Raw genomic sequence first — 22,111 nt, forward strand, 5'->3', positions numbered from 1 at the left:
GCGAGTACACTTCTACGGTGTCCGTGTCGACAGACACCAAAAAATGTGAAAAATTCATGTCAACCTTATTCATTTGACCCTGTCTATGTCGACCATACGCGTGTGTCTACCTTTTGTCAATGCCGATCTTGGGTATGTCGACCATGTCAAGGTCTACTATTTATACCGTAACCAACTACAATGTGTCTTTACGTATTAAAGCATTAGTGGTTTCCTAAATGTATAGGTATTTTCTCGAATGATCCATTTCTCTGGAAACCCAGCAGGTGATGAGATATGCATGGTCGTTTAAGACAGGAGGAGAGGGTCTGTGTGTAGGCTCCATGTGTGTCCCCTCCGGCCTAGCAGTGTAGTAGACTCTGGCTTTGTGCCACTGTCTACCACACATGCACATGTCTCCAGGAACATGGCACCCCCACCATGTTTGCGGGAACATCAGGGTGTGCAGTGTGCACCACACCCCCTGTACCCATTATAATTGTGCCATTAGTAGGGCTTACTATACATATTTGCAAGTTGAGATCATACATTAGGAAAAGCTATACTTATTTATTATTTCTACATTTTTTTCTTTAGAATTACAATGGCTCTTAAAAACTCTTTCTCAATCATTAAGAAGTTAAATGGTCATTTTTGTTCAGAGGATGTAAAAGAAAAAAAATCCAATAAAGTGTTATTCATTTTTTTTCGGAGAGAATCATCCCTCAATTTAAATCCAGAGAATTGATCAAACTGGAAACTCACCTTGTCAGTTTTCCAGCATCATGAAGACCGCACTCTCCTTTCCCTCAACCACACTTGATATACATAGACTAGGGCAGACTGTACAATCAACCTAAAATCCTCACAGTCAAGTACATTACAGTGAGGTTATGGATTAGGGATGGACAACACATCGTGATGTTTCACTACCATCAATGTTTTTGTTTTGATGGTACCGGTTTTACCGTTCATTCCAATGTTTGCCGCCATCGAATGGTAAACATTTGATGGTGTTCCGATAGACCTGCCCACCAGCCAGCCACGCTGCAGTGCATTTGCGCATGCGTGGCAAGACTGAAGATGATTGCGCATGTGCCAATAATAATAAAATAAATGTCTAGCAAATACTTTTGATGCGATGATCAGTGACCATCTCATTGAAAGATTTGATGGCAGATGCCCAGCCATCATTTGTCCATCCCTACTATGGATAGATTATAGAGTCTGCCACAGTCCGAGTGAGCGGAGTGCTGAAAGAAGCACATGAACTTCCCTACTGTGTCGGACACCTGCTCCTGGATCCTGCCGGGCACCAATGGCATCAGGAGGACCTGGGACTATGACTCCTATTCTGTGTCAGGTCTGAAATTCCTTTAAGTTCTATGTTCGATGGGAGGAAAAGGCACATAGGGGATATTTGTGATGGGGGCACAGGAGGGATAATTGTGATGGGGGCAGGGGAACGATATTTGTAAAAAAATTTTTTGATTAATGTGTGTGTCTGTGTGTGTGAGGGGGGGTAGGGGGTGACAGATTTTTTTTTGGGGGGGGGCACAAAATTACTAATTATGTCACTGCTATGTATACTGTGTGTGATATAACAACCATTACCACTGTTGTCTGTTGAACCTCAGCAAACTTAAAGATCTATTTTTTTTTTCTGTATCATTTAGTTGCCGCTAGACTTAAAAAATACAACCCCTCCTCTTCTCCCTCCTACTCTTTGCTTCTCCCTGTTGATTTGGGACTGCTGCAGTGGAGCGTTCTCTGCCTGCTCATGACCTTTCTATGGAACAATAAAATGTTCTTACCTGGTCTTGATCCTAAACCTTTTGCATACTAGTGCATTATGGGCCCCTTTCACGCAATTTCAACTGATCAGACTGAGGAAAAAGTGTCAAATTGCATGTGCTTCACCTCCAATTCTAATCCGATGTGTAGTCCTGTGAGCAACGGAACAGAGATGGAGATTGTTGCACTGAAGATGTACCAGATCCCGCAGTCCTTGCTAGGATCGCATATGATACATCATAAGCAATGTTGTCTCACGGCATAACGTCAACACACTTGGGCCCTTATTCTGATCTGTGCGGATATTCCCGCATTCTTACGGAGCGGTCCGCACGCCACGGTGTTTTGCCGCGTGCGGCCATCGTCCGTAGAAACGCCCACGGGTCCTCCGCATTCGGACGGACTCACTCTTTAAGAACAGGGCGTGTTTACGGACGACATACAAACCATGCGTGTGCGGGAGAAACACTCCGATTCGGCACGGTATTACAGAGTATTACAGAGTATGCTCGGGAATACCGCATCCGAACGGGAGCCAAGCGGTGCTACCGCACGTAAGCGGAGGATTTACGCCAAACAACCCACTATGAAGTATCTTCTGCAAGACATCACATGACCCACTTATTCAATTACCTATCCTCATAAAAAACTGCTTATTTGGAATTGGAATCAATTAGATTCCAATATATCCTTACAAGCATGCCTAACACATGCATAGCACACATTAACCCTTACAGCAATGTAAGTGCAATGCTTTGTATTACACCCTGTGTAAAAGATTATAATCAATCTACACATATACTATTTAAAGTGCAAATAAAACCAACAACTGTGAACTTGCATAAACAATTTTATTAATGCCACAATTAACATAATTTAAAAAATATAAAAATCAAAATTAAAGAAGCTGGTCCTTGAGGTCCTGCAGGTTGGCCTGCTGCAGAAGGGCCAGGTGTAGGGTGCCCTGCTGGAGAATGGTCAGGTGCAGCTTGCCCTGCTGTAGAAGGGCCAGCAGCCTCCTCATTTCCCACTGGCTACATGTGCAGTGGCACATAGGAGGTGCTGGAGTCCATCTGTGTGCTATTATATTTGTGTTTTATTATTATTTATTTTGCTGCATTCCTGGCATGTTGTTTATAGTTTTGATGTTTAATTTTATGGTCATTGCATGACAGTGGCATTGAGTGTGACATGAATATAAATAAATGTGTTTACTTTACCCAAAATGTGTGGTTTCATGAGTACATGTCGAATACACATGTGTATTGCTAGTATTAATATTCTGTCATGTCAATTGTTAGCAGTTTTTAAGTGTGGGACAAGTACAGCATATGTGGGGGATTACTAAGGTTTCCTTGAAGCAGCAATGGTTTCAATTAAAGCACTGACAAGCGTCCTATTAGTGAGTAATGAGTAAAGGAGTAGATTGTATTGGGTTCAGGTGTTAATGGTTGTAGTCATTAGGCGTACGTTCGCCTACCGCATGAACGAGTGGTGTCCGCAAAGCAATAGTACACTTGTGGACACCGCACATTTCAGCCCTTTTTGCTCGCGTGCATTCGGAGTGGTTTCCGAATGTACGCCCCCCAACATAAGTGTACTCCCCCGTGTCCGCCCATGTTTCCGCCCCGTTTTGCCCACTTTGAAACTACGCCCATGTGTCATTCCGCATGACGCCCATAATACGCCCCTATTTCCCGACTGATTGCGGTGACCAGTTTTGGACGGGCTTTGTCCGAACTGGTACCGAGTCAAGGCGTGGCACATGCGCGTAGCGTTCTCCACGCATGCGCAGACGCCGTAAAGACGCGATCCGTAAGAACGCGGTAAAGTCCGCATCAATCAGAATAAGGGCCTTGATCTTGCTGCCTTCTCAAACACGCTGTGTCCTCTTCTCGCCCCAATCGCCCTCATGTCCTGCCCGAACCTCGCTGCCTCCCTCTATAATGACACCCTATCTTCGGCATTGGACTCTGCCTGCCCTCCCTCCTCTATCCCCCTTCGATGCTCCAACCCCCAACCGTGGCACTCACCTATCACCCGATTCCTTAAAAAGTGCTCTCGCACTGCTGAGCGCTTCTGGAAGAAATCACGCTCCCTTGCGGATTATCTCCATTTCAAATTCATTCTTTCCTCCTTCAGCTCTGCCCTTGCTCTGGCCAAGGAATCCTACTTTAAGTCACTCATCCTTTCCCAATCATCCAATCCCCGCAGGCTCTTCGCCACCTTCAACTCCTTGCTCTCCCCCCCTCCTCCAGCTCTTCCGTCCTCCATCGTAGCCGCTGATTTTGCTACCTACTTTTCAACCAAAATCTCCTCTCTCAGGACTGCCATCACTGCTGCCATGACCTCACCCTCTCCCTCCTCCCCTCCTACATCTCCACTCCCCTCCTTCCAACCCCTGTCCTCATTTTACCCCACCACTGCTGCTGAAGTCCACTCTATCCTTCAATCCGCTTCTCCCTCCACCTGCCCGCTTGATCCTATCCCCTCCAATATTATCCGTCGTCTCAGTCCATCAGTCTGCTCTCACCTGGCTCACCTCTTTAATCTTTCCCTATCCTCTGGGATCTTCCCTTCCTCCTTCAAACACGCTCTTGTCTCCCCAATTCTCAAAAAAACAAATCTGGACCCCAACTCTCCATCCAACTACAGGCCCATCTCCCTCCTCCCTTTTGCCTCCAAACTCCTAGAACGTCTGACCTATAATCGTCTCCTAAGCCACCTTACTGCTAACTCCATTCTAGACCCCCTCCAATCCGGGTTCCGCCCTTTACATTCCACTGAAACTGCCCTGACCAAAGTCACTAACGATCTACTATCGGCTAAATCCAAAGGCCTCTTCTCTATCCTCATCCAGCTTGATCTGTCGGCTGCCTTTGACACTGTTGACCACCCTCTCCTGCTCAACACCCTCCGCTCCTTTGGCATCACTGGCACGGTCTTCTCCTGGTTCACCTCATACCTCTCCGATCGCTCCTTCTCCGTCTCCACTCCGAGCTCCTCCTCTCCTACTACCCCCCAGCCAGTCGGTGTTCCCCAAGGGTCAGTCCTTGGCCCTCTCCTCTTCTCCCTCTACACCACCTCTCTGGGCACCCTCATCAGCTCCTATGGTTTTCATTACCACCTTTATGCTGATGATACCCTAATCTATCTCTCCTCCCCCGACTTATCCCCATCACTTCTGTCCAAGGTCTCCGAATGCCTCACGGCCATCTCAGCCTGGATGACCCAACGCTTCCTGAAACTAAACATGGCTAAAACTGAACTTCTAATCTTCCATCCCCCGAACATCCCCTCTTCTCCCACTATCTCCATCAGCATTGGTGAAACCGAGATCACGTCCACCGACCAAACGCGCTGCCTCGGTGTCATCATTGACTCCTCCCTCTCTTTCACCCCCCACATTCGTGCTCTCTCACAGTCTTGCCGCTTTCACCTACGCAACATCTCACGCATCAGACCATTCCTCTCCACTGACGCGACCAAAATTCTCATTCACTCTCTTGTCATCTCCCGCCTTGACTACTGCAACATCCTTCTCTCTGGGCTACCTCTCACCCGCCTCGCACCTCTCCAATCCATTCTTAACGCTGCTGCTAGGCTCATCTTCCTCTCCCGCCGCTCTACCTCCGCCTCCCCCCTCTGTTTATCTCTTCACTGGCTCCCCATTCCTTTCCGAGTTCTCTTTAAACTCCTCACCACCACCTACAAGGCTCTCTCCTCCTCCACAGCTCCCTACCTCTCTTCACTGATCTCTATCCACACTCCCTCCCGTCCTCTTCGCTCCATCGCTGACCGCCCTCTCACCTAATCACCTCCTCCCACTCCCGTGTCCAAGATTTCTCTCGCGCTGCCCCCCTGCACTGGAACAACCTCCCGCCACCCATCAGGCTATCTGATTCCCTTACCTCCTTCAAGCACTCCCTCAAAACCCACTTTTTTCGACTAGCCTATCCCTCCTCCTAACCTCTTTTGATCCTCCTATCCTGCCTCCATTACCCTCCGTTCCTACTTATCCTATTGTATTTCGTTTGTCCACCCACCTATTTTTAGTATGTTAACTCTTATGAGCAGGGCCCTCCTTCCTCACGTACTCACCCTACCTCATTACCTCACCTGTGCTCCTGTCCTGTTCTTCCCTTCCTCTACTTCATCTTCGGTCTCCTTGACTATTTTGACACCTACTTCTGAACTGATGCTGATTTTAGTTCTACCAGCTATACCCCTATTTATACTGTATCTTTCTACACACCCTGTACGTTACCCTGTAATTTGTTTTTTTTTTGTTTGCTATGTACGGCGCTGCGGACACTTTGTGGCGCCTTATAAATAAACGTACTACTACTACTACTACTATCATAAGTGATGTATCATATGCAATCCTGTCCGGCAGCGCAAAGGAAATCTGATGCGATTACTGTACTTCTGTGAAGTCACATAAGTGTATGGGGACCTTTAGTTTTGAATGAACATGGGTTCTATTTGTATACAGAACAGTAACAACTAGGCATGTGAATGATACACATTAGCCGCCCAGGTGTATTACTGTATATTCGGATACAATAACTTCTGCAAGTGTGATTTTAATTAGTAAATCCATGAAAATAAACACATGGATTATATTATAACACACACATGCATCATTTATATTATCTAATGGCATAAAGAGAAGAACATATTTGTTTATGTTGTTCCTGTTACATTACTCATCCCCAGTAGCCGTCTCTAATTTATGATATGTCTGTCTGTGGTAACAACACATTTGTGAGAGCCCAGTGATGACTCAGGCCCTGGCTATATTGCTCATTTACAGCCAGACTCATTAGCCCCATTTCTGTTTAGCCTAGTCATCCTCAGCAATTAACTTAACAGATGATCATCAGTGTGTTTTATAAGCACTTAAACCTCTGTTTTATTTATTGTCTCTGTGTTGGAAAGCAATGAGGATGCTGGATAACTATTTATGTTATAGGAGAAACCTTCCTCTATTGTACAGCCCATTATTATGAGCATTAACAATACCCACTCCTAGCAGCAAACAATAGTCTCATTGATATCCATCTGTAGAGGAACTCTTGAATTCAAATTTAGAAACCAATAGTTATTTGAGAACCGTGGAAAATCATCTCCAAATGGTGAACTTTCCTGTAGAGCGGTTACTGCTCTCTGCCTTAGGGAATGACGTTCCCCCTGGATTTAAGTAATTGCTAGGAAGCTAAAGTGCAATTAGAAAGTTAGATTTCACTTACAATAGTTAAGCACATGTATACATTTAATTTCCAGGTCTGTGTGTACATTCTTTACTTGCATAAAATGTATAATCCTAAGCATATTGTGAAACCACTGAACCCTTGAAAATGCTGTGTCAGCATTGTCATTACTATTGCTGCAGTGTCTCCCAGGTTGTTAAATTAGGACTCATTGATATGAAGTGAGGCAGAGTCCCACCAGTCATACGTCATTATCCTGTACTTCAGTTTTGACTATAAAAATGAGAAGTATAATACAAAGACTATGGTCCTTATTCAGATCTGATTTCAGTACAAAATTGTTCTCAAAATGGGCAAAACCATGTGCACTGCAGGTGGGGCAAATGTAACATGTGCAGAGAGAGTTACATTTGGGTGGGGTGTGTTGAAACTGAAATCTAAATTGCAGTGTAAAAATAATGCAGTCAGTATTTACCCGGCACAGAAACAAAATAACTCACATAAATCTAACTCTCTCTATACATGTTACATCTGCCCCACCTGCAGCGCACATGGTTTTGCCCATTTTGAGAACAAATTTGTACTGCAATCAGATCTGAATAAGGGCCTATGGGTGAGATTTAATAGGATGAGAGATTCAGAAAGTGGGAGATTTGGTAAGAAATCTCCATTTTTTTTTTTAGCGGCAATCATTTACACGGCAAAACCAGTTTGATTTTGCAGTGTAAATGATTGCCACTTTAAAAAAGCTGGAGAATTCTTACCAAATCTCCCACTTTCTGAATCTCTCATCCTATTAAATCTCACCCACTATGTGTAACTTATAAATATCTTTGGATTATTCTAATAATTTTTAAATAGTCAAAAGTCACAAAATTGCAATCAATCTGCTGGATACAGAGACTGTCAGTGGGAAACCAGAGGTGAGCCAGCATTAAGCTCAGTCTCCCCTTGGTTATAGTCCGAAACTGGTTGCAGATGGACACAGGGCTGTATCATCTACACCAGTTAACATAACATCATATTACCAGTCGTCATACAGAACTTATATATTACATAACAGACTTTTAGTGGTTATACGGTCATTTGGTCGACCACTAAAGGTCAACATGGCTTAGGCTTAGGTTGCCAAGGCTAAGGTCAACAAGGTTTGAAGGTTAACACAAGCATTAGGTCAACAATTGGAAGGAAAGGATGCGCTACACTTTGACGGTGTCCATGTTAACTATGTTGACATTCGGGACGAAAACCTGTGAACTCATGTCGACCTTTTGACTGTTGACCATCACATTGTAGACCTAATGCTTGTGTCGACCCATTTCACATGTCGACCTAATGACCCATAGCATTTAGTGGACGAGTAGACTTTATATGGCCAGAAGGTACCGGGACAAATGCTCAGTAGCAAGTTCAAAGATTATTGAAAAAAAGACTATTTGTCGCTTTGCATAAGAGAAAAGTACATGTAAATGGGCAGAAATTCCTTAACCTTTGAGTGCCAACATCTCGGTCAGAGATGTGCAAAATATCTGCTGAAAACGCCAGCGTCGCTCACATTTGTTATAATGTCTTTCGACTAGACTTTGAGCTGATGTGAAATAGAATCTAAAGGCCCCCATACAATGGGCCAATTTGTCCTATGGACAAGTCGGACCAGTTTGCCCTTGAGAGCCCCCGGCAACTCCGCTAGAGGCTCACATGCGATCTGGCACTTGATGTGCCATTTTACATGCAATAAATCGTATGCATGTAACACTCCCGTTGAACTGCTGCGGCAGCGGAGGGCGGGCAGTGGGTTCCGGCTAGCTGGTGATGGTAGCCGGCAGCAGGGTATGTCCGAGTAGTGGCTGGGAGCTTGTAGCCTCTTTTTGCTGGGCGGCGGGGCGGGATGCGAATGCTGAATATTTTGAAATGACTGAGCAGACACTGATTGAAGAGAGAATTCTCACAGCCAATCCACACCTGGCCAATCATTTAAAAATATTCAGCACCTGCATCCCGCCCGGCAAAATGCCACTCCAGCCTCCCGGCTGCCGCTGCTCGGACCCCGCTGCCTGCCACTATGAGCTGCCCACCGCATTGGGAAGGAGGTCAGACCACTGTCTCAGGTTTGAAGCGCATTTTGTCAATGTACGATTTTGACTATGAGATTTCCCTTGAACCCGGAACCGTATACTAGAACACTGTAAAAATGTAGTCAATATTGGCTTGCCTGCACAGTTAATTTTTTTTCTTGCGATGCCGATCCCACTAGTGCACGCATCGGGATCACAAACTGTATGCACTATGTGATTTTTGCTAACTTTGTGACTATATTCTTGAAATCGGAAGCTCAAATTGCACTGTAGAGGTTATTCTGATTGACTCACTTAGATACGTTGTCACTCAGAGTGCGTTTCTTAGCCTACTGCGCATGCATACCATTTGCAATGCACATGTGTGGCCACATTGAACCGTGTATGGACGTGACTCAGCGAACAGAAATACTCTGCCGAGCACGCTCGGACACAGTGGGCGTAATATAGGGCGCAGCATTAAAAGTGGGCAAAACTGGGCGGTAACCGGGGCGTGTATGTGGATAGTGACAACAAGTACTGGGTGTACACCTCGCATGAAAAAAGCAAGTCACACGCCTCACAGCCCTGCCGCATCAGCGGGCGCGCATTCGCTCGGACAATCAACACGCACAATAGCGAAATTACTTTCAGCACGCAATACACACCCATGCAGCATAGATGTTTTGCTAACTTTTCAATTAACTACATGGCAGCAACACAGGAAGATCACTTTTGCAGTTTAACCATTTACACTTCTCTGCATTCATAGCTGACATTGCATAGCTTTTACACACAAATGCAGCAATATTCTTAACTGCTATTAGTGTAGTGTAATTGGGGGGAGGCAATTAGTCAATTGAATGCAATAAACAACATACACTTTGGATAATTGGGTAATGGTTTGAGTATTACTTCTGTGCGGATTATTGCTGTGGCATGTTAAACACCAGCAGCCGTCCATGCGCTGCAAGATCCGTATGCACACGGTAGCGTACGTGACCACTCCCCTTTGTGATTATCCGAACGAACGGCTTTGGTGGCCTTACAGGCGTGCCTTCAATCCCTGTGTGCAGTTCGTTCACTTGGCTGTGAGCAAATGTGTATCCGAATGAATCAACCAGAATAAGATCTTATTTGTATGCACCTTAGGTATGAAATGCAATTCAATATTTTGTGGCTTAAAACTCTTTTCTGCAACCTATTTTCTTGGTCTGAAATAGATTTAATAGAGCGATTCTAATTCTTGTAATTCTATATATTGTTTTGCGGACTCTTAGTAGAATACTAGATGAATACAGTACACACATGTGGAGCAAGTGAATGTGGATATTGTGCTAAAGAGGCTATTCACGGAAGCCACAGAAATTTATGAAGGTGGAAAAAAGAAATACGTGGAGGATCACATTAAAAAAAGGAAAAACAGCAGAGCTAGAAATAAATGTCCAACTATAATTTATGTTTAGTCATCAGCAAGAACGAGTTGAGAAAATAGTGAACTGGACTCTCCCAGTAACAGTTACAAGGAAGAACAGATTTAGAAGAGTTTGACTTTTGTGCTTTATTTTCCATATTTTGTGCTTATTAATCAAATAACTGGACCTTCAGGTTAAACACACAGCTTGGTGGCTCGGTGTGACTGCTCACTAACAAAACAAAGCCGATAAAAGCAGACATATTTTCAATACATTAAGAAAATTGGCCCGTCATGATGTTTTTGGAATGTCAGCTTCATTTGTATCAACAAACCGTATAAAAGAAAAATAATTAGAAGCACTAAGCCGATTTGTTGCTCCCACCTGCAAAAAGGTCAAATGTTTCAAATATACTCTTATCCAAACATGACTGACTGTACAAAAGTTAGCTTGCTTGTAAGTACACTGTAATTGTTTTACATTCATTTAAGCATATTGCAACAGAAAAAAAAGCAATTATTTTATGCATAGGGACTACCAAAACAAACTCCCCTGATGACATTTTACAGAAACCATACACGTTGGTTATGGCTACCTGAATTGTAACTTTGCCTTCCAAGTATGCTTCACATGCGTGTTCTGCCTTTTGCAGTGGCCAGGTCAATTTGATTCAGCTGCATTGTGAGACGGACATTTCAATTCCATATTGGCACATTTGAGTGACCACTGTTATCATGCTCGGTGTCTAGTTTCACTGCATATGCATTGTATTTTATGTTTATTTATAGACTAATTACTGCACAATCATTTCACGTAATTGTCTGCTTATAGTACTAATGGCAATCACATATTGTATGTAATTTTTTTTTTAATACCCAATTTTTGTGAAATTCACATTACATCTAGTATGTGTGACAACTATGTATTACTAAACTATTGTTTTGGCATGTGGTAGGATGTTGGAGAATGCTGAGCTGCCATCTCTGCATCCTAGTGTAATGTTCTCACCAATACAGATCATTTAAAACATGTCCAACCTGTGGCCCTCTAGCTGTTGTGAAACTAAAAGTCCCATCATGCCTTGCCACAGTTTTGCTATTAGGGAATGCTAAAACTATGGCAAGGCATGCTGGGATGTGTAGTTTAACAACAGCTGGAGGGCCACGGTTTGGACATGCCTAATCTAAAATTTTGCGAAGGTGGTGGCAAATCATTGTGGTTGCTTCATGGAGCACCACCACACCAAGAACAATGTTGTTTAGAATATCTGCTGAATTTCATCCCATATAAGCTCCTGGATCTAGTAAGATTAATTGTCAATGCGTTTTTTTAATGCTGTTCCTTGTTTTGTGGTCTGGTGATCCCCACTGCCTATTTGGTGACAGTAGTTGCCACCAAACATGAAGGGATAAAAGACCTGGCTTTTTCCAGCAGCAAACACGATACAAAAGAAAAACACTAGGCTACATACAGTTAGTCCAAACTGACAGATTGTAGGGTCTGTGCCACAAAAAAAATAAAAAACATCCTATAAGTGCACAGCCAGGTCTGCCAATGTTGTTTTTGAATCAATTTTTTTGGTAGTAATTACTGTAATGTACAGCTTTTCTGAAGGTTGGAGGGCCACACTTGATGAATAACAGATAGTCCACTTTGCCACAGTCCACCCAATCTTAGTGCATGGTCTGAATGAATGTAGCACATTAGTCTTAGCAGAGCAAAGAGCTCTGGAAAGCAGACTGGTTTGGCTAGGCTTCTTATGGCCAGACCATACCTGCTGGTAAAAAAAACAATAAGCAGAAAATGTGTGCTTATTGGTTTAATTACATCTGGATGACGGCAAAATAGTTAGATGTTTGCAGGGGTGTGGGTCATAGGACCGACAAGAGTAAGGTCAACATGCATTATGTTTATGCTGATGATCAACATGGGGTTAAGTTGACAGGGTCATTAGTTAAACATGGGCAAGGTCGACATTCAAAAGGGTTGTTTACCTTCCGACAAGTCGACCTAGTCACTGTATACCATTTTGCAGATATTAAAAAGAAAAGGAGTTTCCTGTAGGTTGTTTTCCTCCATACAGGGTAAGTGTAAAATAGAGCACTGACACTTCATTCATCTCCCACCAAATTCCTTCCTACTTATAAAGGCGCCACCTTTCAGAGCCTTTTCCAAACTTCCAACTGCAGTTATAGGCTCTTAAACTCCAAACTCTGATAAAGCGAAAGCCAGAAGGCGCTAAACCTAAATCCAATCACGCCCTGGACACATGAACATCAGGGTAGCGATATCTTACCTCAAATTCTGGTTAACAGTCCAGAAAAGTCTTAAATATAGCTTTCCAAATGTGTAAATAAAGGATATTAATTAGCAGAAATGACAAATAAAATTTCTTCAATACAGTAAAGTGTTTTTAAGGGAACCTTTATTAGATAAACCTATGATTTACACAAACTTATTGATGCATTAAGGCAATGCCATTCCTATAAACTTTAACATACCAGATGACATATGCAGAAGAATCTAAAGTACTTTGGAAAAAGTAATTAAATAATGGTTGATAAAATATTGATTAGTGTTTTGTACAGATATATATAGATGACCCTTACATATAGTATACATTTCCAATTGTACTTGACATAAAAGTGAAGTACATATTATGCAGTTTTGTTTACATAATTATAATCTTGTCAACAGTAAAAGGAGACCTTAAACTTTATTAGACACACACACACACACACACACACACACACACACACACACACACACACACACACACACACACACACACACACACACACTACCAGCACAGAAAACAAACATTTGTTTTAAATACTGACATTTATATAATTAAATCCGAATGTACTTTTGAATTCTTGGGAATTTTACGATTGCGTAAAGCAATCCTCACTCAGATACATTTTATAAAATAAAGAAAATATACAGTTAAACAATCAGTTTCAAACATCATTTTAGAATCCAAATTTGTAATGTAAGAGAAACAAAAACAAACATTTTTAATGAAATAATTACAGTCTCTATATTGTCTTGGAAATGTAGATATTCTCTGCTTTTAGCGAGCCTGTCAGACTGGAAACATACATTAAGTGCAGAATGCATGCCATTAAATAGTTCTTAAACATCCTAAAATAAACAAAATGACTGAATAGCGCGTGCTTTTTCATTTAAATCCCTACTCTCTGCAAAATAAGATATACATCAACCGCATCAATTTACAGCTTGCATCACCTGAAGCCTATAGTTATCCATTGTAGTACTCATAGGGCATCAGCATATCTATAAATAAAGTCATTAATATGCTATTTATCAGTAACCGTATCGAGAGATAGAAATATATGGTTGCTGGTGCTCTATACCCTGTCCTTGAAGAGGACAGTGGTAATTCTACTAAATCCCAGACAAAAAATAAACAAAACAGAAAAAAAAACATTATCTGATCTTAGTTAAATACAGTGAAAACTTGCTAGTAAAAACTATGGACGAAGACAATGCAATACTTATGTTCAAGTGATGACCATGGGCCTGGTTCAGAGATGGATGGAATATCAGGGTAGTATGAAAGCAGCATGGAGTTCCTGTCTGATCTCTAGGAGGGGTATGCAGTATAAGGAGACGTCTCCATAGAAGAGATGCCTCCTGCATATAGATGAGATTCGAGCACTGTGACTGATGTTGCAGGATGGGATCCAACATTGTGACTCTTGGTTCCCAGCAGATAAAGCCTCCAGGCTGCGAGACCAGGACGTCTCCGTGATGACACAGAGACCTCGGCTCTCTGCACCCCCACCCCCCGATTTCGGTAACACCGCCCTCTCTGCTGCCTGTCAATAAGGCAAAAGAGGGGCGTCAACTCACAGCCTGTTCAAAGCATGCGCAGAATAGACCTTACATACCCATAGATAATGAACCGAACCTTCAAATCAGACAGGGAGAAAAGCGAGATTTATGCATGTGGAATATATCCAACAACTATATCCTTTAAGTGAAATTGGTATATTTTAAATCAGCAAAAATAAGTATTGTACAAATCGCTCATCACAACCCAGCAACCTATGATTGGTTGGTAACAATAGAGAATAATGTATTGCAGTACTCTTTGGTACAAATATGCGGTGTTCCAGTAGCAATATGCAATTGATGAATTCCTTAAAGTCAAGGATTACCCATTTTTTTAATACAGATCTGACAACGTAATGAACAACAACAACAAAAAAAATGGTACGTTATGGTTGAAAGCAAAATGTACAATGCTCCGTTCCTCTGCAGCATTAAGGATTCACATCATGCAATATAAAAAAACAAAAGGTCTTTCTATACTGTACTTAATAGGAAAAAGTAAGTAAATTGAGACCAGACCATTAATCCATGTCATCCATAATATCCAGTTACTAAGAAGATATGTAGGTTATAAATAACATTCTTAATTTTCTACCAAACAGCAGCACAGAATTGAGGGGTGAATTTATGAAGCTTGGAGAAGTGTTATCTATCCCCATAAAGAACGTTATGAGCAAGGTGATAATGGTTCAGCCAATCAGCTACAATATGTAAATTGACAGGTAAGAGCTGATTGGCTGAACCATTATCACCTTGCTCATAACGTTCTTTATGGGGATAGATAACACTTCTCCAAGCTTCATAAATTCACCCCTGAGTGATGATTTGCAAAGCATCTTAATATCACTTGGAAGATATTGGAGATTTACATTTCTCTTGGAGTGTTTAGTTATTTGTTTCTGTATAACAATTACACAAGACCGTGGTATCATGTACAGGTATTACGAAAACTAAATCTCTTAATGCCAGTATTCACATCATATTTTCTCCCTGCCAAGTTCTAGAATTAATATAATAACTACTGTGTCCGTGTAAGGAAAATAAAATCGCACTTATCTAAATAAAGTTTCTAATGCTCATTTGGACTCAGGAAACTAGCAGGTATTTTACAGTCAGTTTAAACAGGGTGACTAAAAACCCAATTTAGCTCTGCTGTTAGTCTAAGAAAACACCAACTATTTGTATTGGTGGAAAACTTTTACCATTGAAAATTATTTTCCTGACTCACATCAAATTTGTATGTTGTGGCAATTGCTTCAGTGTAATAGATACAGAAAACAAAGCAATAGTTTGCTCAGGCTAGAACCTGTGATGTGTTTTAGTGGTTAAAACACAGCAGGAACAGAAGTGTCTGCCTAAATAGACAGGACTTGCGGCTATGTGCCTACATACAAGCCCCATGAAAAACTAAATAGAAAAATTACAAGGAATAATTCTGTGTAACCACAATACTCCCTCGCAGTGTTTTTAACATGCTTGAGGGAACGGCTGATCAAGATATGTTCTGTCTAGACAGAGACAAACTCATACCATTCAGCCAGACCAATGTTCTCTCAGTCCTTCATTTCCTGCAGTGTTGACACTTCAAATTATTGATTAAAGGGGATGACAACAAAACAGGATAGCTGTTACAGTGTTACACCAGACTTGCTTTTAACACGGCTACCACACCACTGTGACGCGCACAGGGCTCTGTACTTGGCTTATAGACGTTTCTTGATGAGTTTTTCCAGTTTCCGTATTCGTGAGGACTCCTGTTCAGGGGTTGGGGTCTGAAGGTTCGCAGAACTGCTATCAGCACCCGAAGGAGGAGTTGGAAGCCTTTGTCGAAACAGCTCCAGCATGCTGCTCTGCTCACTTCTTTTCAATCCCTGGAAAGAAGAATATAAAATGATCAAAAAACAGAAAATGATCAACTCTGTATGTCAGTGCTTTAAATATTTGCCAATACTGTTTTAGGGGTTCCCAATCAGAAAGTGAGAGATATTAGGAGAATTACTCAACCCAACAGCGTACCAAAGCGTTCCTTCTCAGCCAGCCATTCGCCGAGAAGGAGACCCGCGAGCATCTCTCCTGAACGCGCATCCCATTCTTGGTGAGTGGCGCCCCTTTTCCATTCAGCCTAGTACCCCCCCCTCCCTATATTTCACTATCTGCCTCTCTCCATCACTTCCTCCATGTCACTTACTGCCTAACCCTGTAACCATTTCCTGCCACACACTTCCTCTCCAAATCCCACTATCTTTACTCACTCTCAGTCTTCACTCTCCTCGTCACCCACTGCCTATCATCTACATCACCCATTTACTGGCATCATCTATTGCCTCTCCAATGTGGGTGTTGCTTGTGTATATAGGTTTTCCCTTTCCCCTTGTTGCAAGCACACCCACATTATAAAGGAGTTCTTTCAGTTTCGCCGCCTGCAAAAAAAGCCCCCTCCTTTCCCTGTCATGGTGCCTCCCCTGTCATTTTGTTCTGGATCCCCTGCACTGTGTGGACCTTTTTTTTCATTTTAAAGGGCCCTTGGAAAGGAGGCTGCAGCAATGTTTTATATTGTGCAATGAAGTGCCTCCTCCTGGTGGGGCTGCCGATGCGCTTCCCACAGGGCTCTGGGGGAGATGTATAGTGGCGCTTATTGTGCCATTGTAACACTTCCTGCTTCGTATATTAACATCTTGTATGCCAAAGCGGGGGAGTGAAAACTCCCCTCTCCAGCGATGCCCCCATCTATGCACAGCGCATCAGTTCATGCTGACGCACTGTCTCTGCCTACCCAGCTGGCTGTACTATGCAGGTGCGAGATCTCCAGCGCAGCACGGAGCCGGCAGTAGGCACAGCGCTGTCACTGCTGTAGGAATAAGGCATCGCCACCCTGCAGCTGCCGAAGTCGATAGTTGCAGTATTGACTTCCAACCGTTCGTACAGAGATTGGCCGTATACGGAAAACCTTGGTAAATGTAGCCCTAAACGTTGATTTAAGAAAAGCAAGCCATTCTTGAGAATAGTAAACCTTTACAAAGGGAGAAATATTGTTAAACTACAGGCTCAAATTTGTTTCTCATAGCATTTACCATTAGAAATCAAAGATCTACAATGTAACAGTACAATGACTAAAAGGAAAATATAGGTTTTATTAAATCAAGCTGTACTATGCAGTACAATATATGTATGCACTTTAGCTGCCCTCGGAATGTGTTTAAATTAATTCTACATTTAAAATGCAGATTCTTAAAAAAAAAAAGCAATAAATGGCAGAATAACGAAGATTTATCAGTGAGCAGATGTTTTCAAAGTGCAGGCTTCTATCAGCTCATGGTCTATCAGGCTGACATCTGAAGGCATTCAGACATCTAGTAATCACTTGCAGGACATTGTTTCTGATGCACATTTTTATGGCACAGAACCTGACAGATACCAAACAGCCTCTCTCAGCCATTATTATGCCTATTTATGAAAAGTATATTTGCGGCTATATCCCCGATAACTTGTCACCCGCAAATATTAAGTACATACTTAATGAAAGAGACAGCAGCAGGTATCTCCGATATCTGTTGCGATCCCCCCATTGCCACACATAATCATATCCCCATAGGTTTCAATGGGGGATGCGATGCTGCATGATTTACCAAAATCAGGAATGCAAAGCACCAATAGATAGCACCAATGGGGTTGCATATTGCAATGTGATCCTGGGCAGTAAGATTCCACCCAGATCGACCCTTCCCCTCACAGCCATTAGACTACACCTCATATCAGTCATAAGGTCTCAACATCAATTTTAAGAAGGTGGGCTGGTGAAAACATGGCAAAAATTAAGGTGCGTAGAGTTAGCAAATTTAAAAGGGCACATCAGCAGCTGAAATTCACTGCCAACTTGTCGAGGCGTTACATAATGTCACAGAAACTGGCTTGGGTTTGGTGCACTGCTTTTGATAACAGCAGGACAGATGTTCATAATGAGCAGTGATCTGGCCGGCCAAGCACATCCAACACAGATGACAATTCGTGCTGCATTAAATGTCAGATTCAGTAGGACAGACGCAGTCATCTCTGTTGCAGTCATTCTCAGTCATAATGAGGTTCCTGGAAAAGCAACAAGATGGCCGTATGGTCAGGGAGACCATGTGCACCAATCACACCTGGAGAGCCCCACAGATTGATATCTTTTCAACCAATAGCCAGATGAATGTCATGTTTAATGGCTATGTTGAGATGCCACAGTTAGTGCAGCAGGCAGTGTCCGATTGATGCTCTCTGGTGGCTGTTAGTGGAGGGGGAGTGCAGTTGGTGTGGAATTGTGAGTAGAGTAATGATGTTGTCATTGGTGAAGGTTGGTAATGGAGGTGTGAGGGCTTATGGAGATGGAGGTGTAAAGGTTAATGTAGGGGGAAGTGTCATTGATAATGGTGTTGGACAAGTGGGTAGTGTTGGGGTAAAGCAGTGAGTTCATATTGGTTAAATTAGTAAACGCGGAGTTTGGGGGTGTGAGTGTATTTAGGAGTGTGGAATAGGAGTGAAAGTTGGTAGATGAGAGTGAAGAATTGAGTAGAGTGCGTTAAGTTGGTGGGAGTGTAGGTAGGTTAAATGATTTACCAGCTAACATGGAATCTGGCAGGTGGGCGTTGGTGACATGGTGGTTAAGATGTGGCATGGTGGTTAAGGGTGTAACAAAAGTCTAACTTAAAGGCCCCATTATATGAATAATCCATCTCTTCTGCTTGGTGAAATCGATCTATAAACTAATTCCAGATTTATTTCTTTAATTAACTTAGGTACTTGTATAGTTTCACGGCGCCAGTGTTTGTTTTTTAATCCAGACAGCTGTGAAAATTGGCAGCATGCCAGAGTCCACGTCCTGAGTCAGTGTTTACTTTAAATGTGAAACTTGGCTGCTTAATCTGTGTAATGGTGTGTACACACGGTCAGATGTGACTTAAGATCCTATCCACGATCCGATCAGATTGGATCGTGGATAGGATCTTAAGGCACATCCGATTTGCATCCAACCTTGACTATATAGTGCAGATCTGCACTATATAGACAAGGCAGCCAAGACTTTCTGGCTTCTGATATGTGAACGCGCATCGGGATCGCAAGGGTTAAAACCCTTGCGATCTGCATCCGATTCCGATCCGATGTTGACTATATCATCAACATCGGAAAGGAAATCGGACCATGTGTACACACTATAACTGTACTAAGGTACGTTATCGGTGAAATAGCGGGTTTTTTTGCGCTGTGGTAGCGTCACAAACAGCGGCTTTAGTCACAAACTGCGTCTAGTTGGCCGCAGTCAGAATTTGAGCCCCAGTCACAGTTGCGTTCCAGTCACAAACACACTTTCCACGCCAACCCGAAGCGTTGCGAGCGCAGTGAGTGGATAGCGGGGATATTAAAAGGTCAGTCGGATGTGTACCGTGTGTGCTCGCCACGCTTCGGGGTGGCGTGGAAAGTGTGTTTGTGACTGGGACTCAAATTCTGACTGCGGCCAACTAGATGCAGTTTGCGACTACAGCCGCTGTTTGTGACTGGGACGCTACTGCAGCACAAAACCACCCCCCCCGCTATTTCACGGATAACGTACCTTAGTACAGTTATACCGATTAAGCACACGCTAGCCTACTACAGTGTAGGAGTCTGGAAACCTGCCAAATTTTACAGTAATCACAGACTCTGGCAAGCTGCCAAGGTACTTATGTATTATCTGGACTCCCATGTTAAATGCACCCCATTTTTTCATACCCCTACTATCCAAATACGCATGGAGTTGATTTTATATAGTGTGGCGAGCGCAGCGAGCCACCGCGCCCGAAGCGTGGCGAGCGCAGCGAGCCCCGCGAGGGGACGCGGTCTCCTAAGAAAAACGGGAGCCCAGATATTACATAAGTACCGCTGCCAATTTTCAAAGAAACATTAAACACAGCTGTCTGGATTAACAAACAAACACTGGCGCCGTGAAACTACACAAGTACCTTAACTAATGGTGTGTACACACGGTCAGATGTGCTTTAAGATCCTATCCACGATCTGATCAGATAGGATCGTGGATAGGATCTTAAGGCACATCCGATTTGCATCTAATCTTGACTATATAGTGCAGATCTGCACTATATAGACAAGGCAGCCAAGACTTTCTGGCTTCTGATACGTGAACGCGCATCGGGATCGCAAGGGTTAAAACCCTTGCGATCTGCATCCGATTCCGATCCGATGCCGACGATATAGTCAACATCGGAAAGGAAATCGGACCGTGTGTACACAGCATTACTACAGGAACATCACCCTAAAGAGAACTGAATATCCATCACTTCCCTAGATCATCTTGTGTGTGTGTGTGTGTGTGTGTGTGTGTGTGGGGGGGGGGGGGGGGACTATTCAAGGATCAAAGTTCCCTTCACTCAAGTCACTAAAAAAAGAAAAAAATATATTTTTTAATAAATTCCATTAAAACATACAGTACTGTAATGGTATACGTTCTGGCTATATACGTATAGGGATTTAAGTATATATATTCTGAGCTATTTCTAAACCAGTGGTAGCCAACCCTAGCCCTCGAGAGCTACCAACAGTTCACGTTTTCCAGACAACCTAGCTGCTGCACAGCTGCACTCATTAATCACTGACACATTTTAAAAGATACACAGATGGAGCTAATTAGCTCACTTGTGATTCTGTGAGGAGACCTGCAAAACATGTAGCTCTCGAGGACTAGGGTTGGCTACCCCAGTTCTAAACCCACTCTTCACATTAAGGTGTCGTGGGTGATTTACCAGATCTCAAGGTAGTAAGACTGGTCTCGCAGGCAGCAGAAGAGGTTCTCCTAACAAAGAATACAGCTACTTCAGTCTTCTCTTGCCTGATATAGATTAGCAGCATCGGTATTAATGGAAGTTGAGCTATTTTTCACAAAGGAAATTGGTTGACAGTTATGGCCCGCTACAGCTTAACCATAAACAACCTGGGCCCTTCTGGCAGCATCCTCAGACTGTCAACCTTTCACATTATAAATACCATTTATTCCAGATTAATAGAGAGCAGGGCACCTTATTACCGATTGTATTGCTACTACTGGAAGGCTGATTCAGTTTTTGATTCTGTGGCCTTCAAAAAACAACAAGAAGTGCTCTGATTGTCAAAGAAAACATCCCCAGCACAACAACGCAATTTTTTTGGTTAGCTTGCTGCTGCTCTTACTTTGAAAATCATTAAGACAGACTGATCTGACTGAGTCATTCAACACTCCCAGGTTATATAGCACCCATGAATTTGGATGGTCGGAATAATTTGTGCTGTGTGATTGCAGTGAGTTGCTTTGCACTAAAGTACAACCTATGTAATGAAAAACCTAAAAAATTGATATCTGCTGTAATCCTGACAAACTTCTGACAGTCTGCAAAAAAGGTCATGAAATGCAAGCTTTATGGTTGTTTATGTGAATGAATAGACGGTCGGTGCTTAGGCATTACTGTATGAATATGAAGCACAGATATACCAGTGCTTAGGCATTACTGTGTGAGTATGGAGGGTCAGTGCTTAGGCTTGACTATATATGTATGTTGCCCAGATGGTCAGTGCTCAGACATGACTGTACATTTACGAAGCACAGATGGTCAGTGCTTAAACTCGGCATTAAAATCTCTATTCCTCCTTGCCTGTGCTATAAGTCCTGCCTGGTCAGTATGATTTGCCTCTCATAACATTGGTGTATAGTCTTCAGGAACTTCCTCGATTCTCCCGATTTGTAATAGCAGCTGTATCATCAAATCATAGAATGGAAATTTGGGCCAAATTTCAAATT

The 22,111-nt window shown here is 42.8% G+C and overlaps 1 protein-coding gene across 1 annotated transcript in view; it reads right to left on the minus strand.

The window, feature by feature from the left end:
- Positions 1-15,074: 15,074 nt before the first annotated feature.
- Positions 15,075-22,111, minus strand: part of VPS53 (VPS53 subunit of GARP complex) — a 210,452-nt gene continuing 203,415 nt past the window's right edge. The window contains exon 22 of the mRNA XM_083173988.1: positions 15,075-16,184. Within this exon, the coding sequence (XP_083030114.1) occupies positions 16,017-16,184 (168 nt within the window). The 3' untranslated portion in view covers positions 15,075-16,016. The remainder of the gene's footprint in view (positions 16,185-22,111) is intronic.

Source organism: Crinia signifera, chromosome 2 (assembly GCF_055691185.1).
Source record: "Crinia signifera chromosome 2, ASM5569118v1, whole genome shotgun sequence".
Taxonomy (NCBI): domain Eukaryota; kingdom Metazoa; phylum Chordata; class Amphibia; order Anura; family Myobatrachidae; genus Crinia; species Crinia signifera.